This window comes from Halichoeres trimaculatus, unplaced genomic scaffold, assembly GCF_033239565.1.
Source record: "Halichoeres trimaculatus isolate MK-OKI-2021-1 unplaced genomic scaffold, fHalTri1.1 fHalTri1_scaffold_14, whole genome shotgun sequence".
Lineage (NCBI taxonomy): Eukaryota > Metazoa > Chordata > Actinopteri > Labriformes > Labridae > Halichoeres > Halichoeres trimaculatus.
The window spans coordinates 16,336,488-16,347,379 of NW_027437192.1; the positions used below are offsets into that span (position 1 = coordinate 16,336,488).

General features: G+C 37.6%; 1 protein-coding gene across 1 annotated transcript in view; it reads right to left on the reverse strand.

Annotated features, from left to right (window-relative positions):
* The window catches only part of top2b (DNA topoisomerase II beta), a 31,220-nt gene extending 24,929 nt beyond the window's left edge, over positions 1–6,291 (reverse strand). Inside the window, exons 1-3 of the mRNA XM_074686670.1 lie at positions 5,770–6,291; positions 4,002–4,166; positions 2,061–2,151 (exon numbers count right to left, since the gene is read on the reverse strand). Of these exons, the coding sequence (XP_074542771.1) occupies positions 2,061–2,151; positions 4,002–4,166; positions 5,770–5,811 (298 nt within the window). The 5' untranslated portion in view covers positions 5,812–6,291. The remainder of the gene's footprint in view (positions 1–2,060; positions 2,152–4,001; positions 4,167–5,769) is intronic.
* Positions 6,292–10,892: the final 4,601 nt, after the last annotated feature.

The window sequence follows — 10,892 nt, forward strand, 5'->3', positions numbered from 1 at the left end:
AAACCTGATTACAGCAGCGCACTTTACAAGCTGATGAATGAGCCTGAGCATCGCTCTCACTTTTTACTGACTCATTTAAACCAACAGGTAGACTGTTAAACAGCTTTATTAACCTTTATGTAGTGGAGGATCGCTGACTGAGCATGCTCGCTCTCAAATATGAAACACGGGGCTTCACCCTGTTTAAAATGTTTTATTCACAGATGGAAATTTTTAAGCAATGAAAACAAGTGAAATATAAGATATAACGTTTTAACAGTTAACTGTAAGAAACGGTAACGCCTGTTTTACATCAAGTTTCTTACAGCTGTCTAAGTTGCTGCTGTCTTTCTCTCCAAGTTTCCCTAAAAATGAGACCATAAAATATTTACATGTAGAATTTCTTGGTCTTATAAATGTCCCATACATTCATATGACACACAGGAGAGAGAGTGAAGTGGTATGTGATGTTTCTGTAATCACCCACCCAAAATTTACATATCAATCACCCTCCTCAAAGCCATTTCCTGTACCTATACAGAACTGGTTTTGGGGTTGTACCTCTAGAAAATAACCTTATTTACATTAAAATCAGGAACTTCATTTACATCTAAGGGTGAAAACTACTCTGAACAGTGAAAAAGGGGAGGGAGATGAAAACTGGAAAGAGAAGAAAGAGATGAAACACACTGGAATAACTTCTGTCGACTGATGTTTGATCATCAGATCTGTTAAAAAAGCATCCATGATCTGTGACTTCTTCTTCTATACATCTGGGTTTTCATGTATCATTGCCAGGAAACATCATCATTCTCATCAAAAACTGTATCTTCATTAACAAGAAAACAACACAGAGAAGATCAAAGCTTAACATAGCCTGTGTGGTTTGTGTCGGTGGTGATACTGACCATCAAGCAGTCCCAAACAGATGTTTAGATTAAAAGCCAGTAGTGACACTACAGGAATACTCTTTGGAGGGTATTCCTGTAGTGTCACTGTTATCAATATCTTATACCTGGGATGTATTTTATGGATCTTGATATAAGTATTCTTCGATTAGTGTCAAAGAACTCTTATTTTCACCCCAAACCATGAGTGATTAACTGTAGGTATAAGTGAGTCTCTAATCCTTAAGATTTGAGGTGCTTGATGTGTTTGTCAAGCTTTTTTGACAGCCGCTGTGCAAAAGCTCCCTTTCACTGAAGTCAGTTTTATCCAGGTTAAAAAAGGGAGACTTTCCCCAATTTAGAGACTAAAAGAAGTTTAAATTATGAGTTAGTAGGTTGAAAGCAAAGGATGGTGTTACTGAGTAAGGTAAGGGTGACAAGACACAACTGTTTTGTACTTTTTGCATCATTGTCGCAGCTTCACAATCAGCAACTACCACTGTTAGAGGTACCTAGGCAGTATCATCATTTCTGCACCAAATGTATAAGTAATGCGTCTTTTAATTGTGACTTTTAATGTCATAATTTAGACTTAATGACTCATCATTTAGGCTTTGCCATTTCACATTAATGTAGAAACTACATTGCTAACACCTTTTATCATCTTATCCACTAACTGGCCATATTTATTTTGGAAAGAAGGAGACTTCTGTGGATATTTCTCCCCACTCATGAAACTGAATGAACCCTTGGGCGTTATTTGAATCTTAGTTTGCAAAGTTTGCAGCCTATAATGTTGTTGCTCGTGCATTGTTGCTCAGTGTGTATCTATGGAGCTAAATAAATAAATGAAAACTCCACCGACAGAATGAGAGTCAGGGTGCATTCTCTGATGATTCCATTTGTTGACAAAAAGAGTCGAAACACCAATAATATTCCTTCCATTTCTCCCCCAACAAATGTCTCTATTGAGGCGTCAAACAGAGCACACAAAGACAGACTCACAGAAGGAAACTAATCTCCACTTAGAGCTGTGGATCAATGCTGCTGAGCAGTGCCAACAGCAGGCTGTGATTCAGTGACATTCATACAGCGGAAATAAGGATTCAATATCCCGGCTCCATAGGAAACCATTTCTCCTGACAGATGGACCTTCAACTCAGCAGATTTAGGAAAAATGAGTGTTTCACTCACCAAGAATTTCATCAAAGATTTTGTAGAGTCCAGGGACGTAGGTGATCTCCCTCTGGTTCATCCCAATGTCTTCATCAAAAACCCACATTTGCTAAGAAATGGAATGAAAGATGCAAATAAATGAAAGTTAGAGTTAAACAGAAAATGTCAAAACAAATAAGTAGGATGATTAAACAGAGTCATCTTTTTATCTTATTTACAGGTGTGAATACAAATTCAAAGAACGTTATGGTGTTTTTTACAACTTGTGAAAATGGGTTTGAAAACTTTGTTTAACTATCACATAATGTTAGTAATTAAGACTTATTTTTTAAGCAAGCTTCAAATTTTAAAAGAAAACTATTTTCATCATTCTTTTAAAAGAAATTATTTCACTTTGATTTTTTTTATCATGTAACAGCACATATTCTTTATTAAACTTTGGGTTCATGGAAATCACAGATGCATTTCAGTTCATAGTTTCTTTTTTTTAAAGAGACATTAATGAATATCAAAATATGCACAATAACAAAGCAGGGATGGAAAATTGAAAGTTTTATATAATCTAATAAAAAGTCTAACATTTTGTTGTTGGCAGGACAGTGTCTTCAGCTAACTTCATTCTTCTGCTTTTGTGGGTTATTGTCTTGAATAACTTCTTTGTTTACAAGTGTCCGGACAGTCTCAGCAGATACAGCAGTAGTGCCCACATTGTGTTTGGGAATGTGAGAACACAAGTTACATATTGCATGAGGGTTTGTTTACTACAGCACACTGCTGAGCGGTGCTGTTATAAAAACTTTAGTTCAGACAAACATCATGACATTTTAACAAACTGTGGTCCCAAAGACAGAAATCAGATAGCATAATGAAGGAAAACCAGGATCTTTCTTTTATCATGACTTGTTCACCACTAAAGGAAAAATAAATCTGACCGCCGGAGAAAGTCAGTTTGTCTTCTGGTGTGCAAAACTTTCACTTTGTAAAGCTGTAAAATGTGCCTTTGGTAAAAATAGACAAGAGCTTATATGAAAAATAACCAATAACCTGTCAGTAGCAAACCTCAGCAACCAATGCATTATTTTTGAAACAAATGTCCCCAGAGTCTACATTACTTCTGCATTTCAGAGCCTTTTGCTCTTGTGTTGTTGGAGGTAATGTGTGTGTCAAAACGAAGACATTTGAAATATCTGCATGCAGCTCGGTTCTTATCAGTTATGATACATCTTTCCCTGATGAGCCACACCCCCTGGCACATGGCCCACTTTCAAAACAAACATCCACTACGTTAATGTGAGATGCAGGTGTACTCTGTTTAAAATGCTGATACTGCAATGTGTTTAGCTGGTTTTAGGTTTTATTGAACAATTCTCATTCCAAGCAAAGATTTTTAGATTTATATGGAGCAGTGTAGAAAGCTAAAAGCTGAAGAAACAAGTAATATGACGCTTGAGATATATTCTGGTTTATTAGTATGGTTGGAGAACAGTTAAACTGTGTATTAACACTGTTCATGCATCATTTCAGGGCTGTTATACTTCAAAGCTGTAACGCTGGCAAATCCCTACAGCCGTCTTCTCTCAGGCATTTCTAGTTTTGCCTTTTGTCTTAGGAAGAAAGGAGGACTTTGTTTAAAAGTGATCTTTACATTTTCAACAACTGTTAGTGTTATAATGTGAGGAAGAGAAAACCTACATCGCTGTTCTCTTCTGTTTCCAGTCATCTCTGCTAGAATGCTAACCATTGTACTCCTCATCTAAAATTAAAACATCAACCCTCCCCTCCAAGTTTTATGAGTTATTCCAAAAAAAGTTGGATGTGAAAATAGTTTCTAATAATTGACTCAGCTTTTAAGAAAGCACACTGCCTGAGCAACTTCTCATGCCAGCATATAGCTGTGTTTACCCTCTGTGGAAGCAGAGCGTGAAATCAAACCTGTAAAGCCGTTTCCTCTGGACTCACCTGGGTGATGGGCTCAACACTGCCGATGTACGTATCAGGACGAAGAAGAATGTGCTCGAGCTGCGTCTTCTTCTGGTAAACTCGCTCCACAGACAGCTTGGAGCTGGCCTTGTCTTTCTTGGTCCCTTCCATCTTGCCGGTGTCACCTCTCCCGTTCGCCGCCTCCTGTTAGGCAGAGTTGCTTTTGTTATTAATAAACTCATAGCTCTCTTAAAACCACTGAGACCTTCAGAGAAATGACCCATCTGAACGATGCTGCTGACAGGAGATTATCTGAGCTCAACACCACAGGGTGAACACCCTTGCCCTCTCTGTGGCTTTGTGATTCTGGTGACAGATAGTCAAAAGGAGCAGGACTACAGGGTGAATATAGCAAATAAGAGGGTCTTGTGTTGTTTAGTGTTTGCAAGACTGTGAACTTTAAACTTTCTCCCCTTAAAAAAATGTTTTAAATTTGTGCAACTGACCCATAGTTCACAACTCATTGTGCATGAATTAAGATGTGACAAATACAAGTGAAGTGGGTGATAGAACACTTTTTAAGTGGCATTTTCTGGAAACACTTAACATGAGAGTCTAGGACGGTTTCATCCACTTTAATTACGATGTTCTGAAGAATAAGAGTGTTATTCATGCAGCAGGTTCAACCTGAGTTCAATGGACTTGCACCATGTTTGATGCATGGAGGAGCAGCTGTGTCCTCCTTGCATTGCTATGATTTACAGCTCCTGTTGGGAATTTTTGCACTCTAGAGTCAGCTGATGGATAGTATTTTCTTTTCCAAAATTGAATTATTAAAAAAATGTTCCTGTAGCTGTGGGTGTGTGTGTTTTTTTTAATGGTGTTGCTGTACTTGCACATTAGGTCATTTTAATGGTGGATTGTTAGTTCACTTTGTATTCTGTTGTTGTTGTCCCTATTTTTTGGAGCTAAAAAATCTGCAGCGTGTGATTCTCAACATGTAAATAATGATTTCTAAATAAATATAACAATGTACATAGTATGATTCTCTGTGCTCATACATCAATGCAAGTATTTCAGTGCTTTACCTCAGCAAAATTATGATATAACGACGTTTACCTTTACTGTTACTCTAAACTTTGTGCTCTTTGAACAACTTCTTATTTAAAGTGAAAACTACTCACAGGAGGAAGTACACACCTTCTGTGGCTTTGTTAAGTGTAAACACGTAGTAGTGTCTGTGTGGATTAGGCTGCACGTTTCACACTGATTATCAATATTATACAAAACAGTGTTATGGTTTAATGCTAAACGAGACGACTACGATTAACTACAACCATTGTAATTACACAGGAAAAACCCAATGCAGTCCCGTATGCATGTAACGGAGTTCAAGGCTGTAGGCTTCCGTTACGTTCTGACTTATTTATTATAAAGGAACAACTAATAGTTGCACCAAGTTTTTCGCCCTCAGTGTGATAATGAAAACCATAAACGCTGCCCTCCTCCTGAGTCAAAATGCTTTACTAACCCTGAATTTCTTGTCTTCTATGTCTAAATCTCTCTTATATCTGTTCCTGCACCGGGGAAACGCCGATTTAACCCGGGGAGTATTTAAATGGAGAGAGCAGCTGCCCGGTGTTCTGCTAACGTTCACGCACACTGTGGACATGCTGAGGGATTTAAATGCTAGCTAACGCTGAAAGCAAGCGGGCGGACCATCTATTGTTGACATAATGTATTTCATTTTTTTTTTATTTCGGCTTATAAACTTAAAATTTCCAGGTAAATTCTCAGAGTAACTCACCATCCAAGCCAGAGCCCCGCTTCCTGCTGCGCCGTTGGACATATTCCTTTGTGATCTTTTCTGTGATGCAGCTCTCAAAATGTCTCCAGTTCCAGCCAAATTAAAACTCCGTCTGCATAACAAATGTCCTAGTTTGCGAAAGGTACCCAGCTCTGTTTATCTCTCATGTTCTTCACTTGCTTTGTTGAACGCAATCCTTTGAATGGATCAAAACAAGCAGAGAAGGGGAGTGTATCGGCGGCTATTGTTAAAATCGACAAGCGGTGAGCACTATAGGCCTAAACTTCCAACAAAGATGCTAGCAGGGCTACTTATTGCAAAATAAATACTGTACAAAACACGCGCATTAAATAGGCTTCAAAATTCACGGAAAACTCATCAGGATAAAACAGAAGCTTAACAGAAACCCTCCTGAATCGAATTACTTAAATACTTTCATTTAAAAATAAAGCGAGTGTCGGCTAGCAGTAGCACCCACTGTCCGGCTCCTCCATCTGCAAGACAGACGGCGAATCGTCTCGCGAGTGAACCCACCAATCAGGAGGCGGGTTTTGAAAGACACCGGTGTTTCCACCAATCACAAGGGACAAAATGTAGTGACCTATACACTTCTTCAACACTAGATGACGACAAAAACTCACAAAGGCCATACAACAAACTGTAAGTAATCAAATTTATCTCTTTACATTAGACAGAACCACTTTACTGCAAAAAATAGACTTAGATCCTTGTGATTTGTTTTTGCCATGGAATGGGTTTATTTTTTAATTAAATATTTGATAGGTTTTAAATCATTAAGCACTCTAAAACAGTAAAACAAAAAGGATCAAGGTTAAGTTGCTAAAAATCCAACTTTATAAAGTTTTTTATCGGTTTAAGTTGTATTTTATGAACAAGCAGACATCTAATAAGCAGCCCAACCAACTAATAAAACATGACAGATCAGCACAGAAACTGGCAGCAAAGCAACCTCGAACAATATTGAATTATGTTCATAAGCTGCATTGGCTTTGTTCTACAAAGGGTAAATATAAACAAATAAGAAAAAGATCCACTTAAATTAATCAAAAAATGTGTTTTAGAGAAAGCAGGTGCTCACACACAATGTTTAATCTTCTGTTTGTAACTTGTATTAACATGTTGTTGTTGTTTTTTTTTTAACGTTATCATTTTATTCATTTATCTATTTATATTTTTATGTGTTTGGTTTATAACTGACAAGCTTCAGCTGTGTGCATTTACACCTCACATTGACCAAAGGTCTCCAATGATTGGATCTAAAGCCTTTACCATTGAACGCAAACTAACACTACTCAAGGAGTCTATTGGAGTCGGTGGTCCACACAAGAATACTCACCACTGGACCAATGTGGGCAAATGCCTCTTAGACCACCTCCAAATGAACAATTATATCTCCACATGCACTGATGACCGATCACACCAGAGAGAAACCACATCATTTCATTACAGTTTAAGTATAGTTTAAAAATCATTTTTAATCCTGTATTTGATTTTCAATTTTTCAAAGCTGTAAAATTCTGTAAGTTTTTATCTGTATTTCTAGTCTTGTAGACAAAATGCATGTGAACACTTTTTAATTGTATGATGTTTGAATTTGAAAATGAAATATAATTGAAAGGAAAGATCTATTTTTTGAGTCCTTAGTTTGATTAATACAGGCATGGTTATTATTTTGTTTTTTGTTTTGTTTTTTAGATCGTTTTCAATTGTTTCCATTACATGTTTAGATTTGTAAAGTAGAGGTCAGTAAGTTTGTAGGAAATATTTGTATCCATGTGTTGTGCTTTATCTTGAGATTTACATTTAAAATAGTCCTCAAGCATGTCATACAGTGTTTGATCATAGTGAAGTAGATAATAGAAGCAGTATATCCTCATGAATCTGCTGACTCTTATTCCTGCATGTCAGTTTTTTGTTTTGTCTGCGATCATACTTGAAAATAACAGATTTTATGTTTAATCAGGTGTGATATCAACCCCACATCACCAAACTCCCAAATGACTGACAGCCTGGAGTTACAGCTCGTCGTTGCAGGCCTGATTTCATCATCATCCTCAAAGTATGAGATTCGGGCTCTCCTGGGGAATGGTTCCTACAGGAACATTGTTCAATGTTGGAAGAAGAGCCACTAATGAAATTGTGCCTTTAAAAGTCCTGAAAACATGGACAAACAAGGAGCAGGCAGAGGAAGAGGTGACACATAAACTCTGTTAATAATTAATACATCACAACAGTTTTGCATTCACCTTATATCCCTTTAACATCTCACACTGTCCTCAGATGTCCATCTTGAAAAGGACCTCAGCTGCAATATAACATCATCTGCTGCAATGAGTCTTTTACAATTGGGGGCGATTCTCCCTGGAGTTCAACAAAATGGACATCAGTCTCCATCAGTTTCTGCAGAGACGTTATCAGCCTGTTAGTTTGATAGAGATTCGTACCATGGTTTGGTAGGTTTGTGTTTGTTGTAGAAATCTAAACCTTTAGTGGCACTAAAATTATCTGAAGCAGCTGAAGAAGAATGCATTGTGTCACTGTGAGCATATGTGACAGCTTTGATAAGTTCCTATTTTTACTTTACCTCAAAAGTAACAATACTCACTTTTTAATCTGTGAACTTCCAGCAGGGTCTTGAAATAGTAAGAAATTAAGATTTAACTGCACCTTTGGTTGGTGGCTTGTTAGGTTTCTGTTCTTTAAAGTAAGAGTAAAGACCTTTTAGTGTTTGCAGTCATCATTCATCATCTTTAGTCCAAGCCATCTCAACCAACACATGAAAAGTAAAATGATTCAGTCAAGAAACCAGTCCATTCAAAGCTGCCCCAGGAACATGGTTCTGTGAACTTCTATATTTTTTGTTTGTTTGTTTTTTCCCCAACAGATTAGGGTTAAATTCCCTCAAAAAATATGTCATCTGAAGTTTTTTTTGAATAGTTTTGTTGACTCAGCACGGTCCCGAGGTGTCCCCTGTCAGTTTTCGCCAAACAAGGTTCAGGGTCTAACCTTTAGAAAAAAAGACCTTTTTCACAGTTTTTTTACCAGTAGGGTCAAAGATCCCAAACACAAAGCCCACGGGTTCTGATACTTCAAGGGGGCCACTGTGAGGTCCCTAGGAGTCTTTCATGAGTATTCTGAAAACAGGGGTTCAGGTTTGGAAAATGACCATTTTTGGAGGCTATTTTGGCAGGGCAATAAGAGCCTTTTTTATTGGCTTTTTTCCCTTTTGGGCTGAAGACGTAACTTTAGGGGTCCAATATTCCCAGGGGAACCCCATGATGTCCCTGGAAGCATCCCCAATGGATTTACTCAAAACCAGGTTTTGGGTTCAGATAAACAGCCTTTTTAACAAGCCATTTTGGCCAAAATATAATCCTGTAAGAACCATCAAGACCACTCAGGTCATCTGGAACAGGTCTGCTTTTGATCCCAAGAGTCAAAAGCAAACATGGAATTGTATTGTATTGTATTTTGTTTGTTTTGTTATTTTTGCCTTTTTAATTGATTTTTGTTTTCTTTTAATATGATGTTCTGGCCTTTCTTTGTATCTCTTTAAAGCACTTTGAATTGCCTTCCTGTCAAAATGTGCCAAATAAAAAAAATCATGCCTTGCCTTACCTTGCCTTCAATGAGGAAACCCACTCCACTGCGCCCTCTACTGATATGTTTAGCAACCTACATTACGGCTTCCGGAGTCCACCACAACCTGACAGTATAGTGAGAGCCAGCATACCACTGGGGTTATAAAGTGGGTACTTAGCTGGTCTGCCTATGAACTGCTCAATGGGTGAAGAAACAGGAGTATAGTTTAATTATGATGCAATACTTTGTTCAAAAATCAGTGTATTGCTGGATAGGCTATTTTTGTAACTGGTGTACTAGCAAGACATCCACTCTTATTCTTTTATGTTTTTATCTCCTGTAAATATTTCCTGCACTTCACAGAAAAGATAAGTGAAGTCAGCTGAACAGCAGAATATGTGTTCAGATTTATTCACTGGCCTTGTTTTTATGGACATAGAGCTGAGGCACCCAAATGGATAAGAACTAATGTACCTGACTAGTAGGTCTTGTTAAAAAACTGTTGAAAAAAATGTATTCCTTCATTACATCTGGCATCATAAACTTTTCTAACTTCCTCCTAATAAACAAGAAAATGCCATCATAGAATAGACACCACCAGTGAAACAACCACCAATTTCTGAACTTACCACCAATGCTAGCTTAAACAACAGAAAGTCAATGAAAAGAATGCCCATTATTTGATTCCATGGTCATGAACATCAATTTGATATTGACCAATGCTGGCAGCCTCTGTGACTGTGGCGCATTGTTGTGTCATTTTGGCTGGCATGCAAGTATGCCATGTGTGAGCCTGACCTTTAGACATGACCACTGTTTCACATGAGGCTGACATGGAGTCCAAATGGCATTCAAATACTAATGACTTTGACTTGGCACTTAAACTTCAGCTGCTAAATCAGCCATAAAGTTCATTATTTACACCTGCCCTTTTAAGGCTAGGTTCTGTCAAAAAACTTTCAGTATTGCCTTGAAATTGTTTTAAAAGATAACTGAATACAGACTTAATACCTAAGATTTTGAGTTTGTCTTCAACAGTGTAGCAACTTTATGTTTGCAACTGTTCATACTGCATGAATACAATTACCCCATCTGATGAAAGGAGCATCCATTTGCTGTTTGGTGTAGGTAAGTTTAACTTAAATTTCTAATCACTGAGATTTTAATCAAAATGAAATGTCTTTCATAGAAAAATGTCTTTTCTGGCTTCTAGTAGGTTTTAGGGGCTTAGAGTTGTTTGGGGTCTCTTTTAACCTTAGAAACTTAACCTTGATTGGCACATATTTAAACAACATGGTACAAGTTTGGAAGGTCTGATTGTCAGTTTACGCATAATACCCCAATTTTCTTTGGTTAGAAATATTAAGCACCATGTATATCTCCTAAACCATCCACTGTTAATAGAGTGTCACATTTGTAGAGGTTTTAACTCTTTATGAACTGGTCTGCCCCTTAGCTCTTCAATGCGGAAGCCTGTATGAGTCCTAAAACTGGAGTCAAGAGGGTTTTGAGGGGCTGAA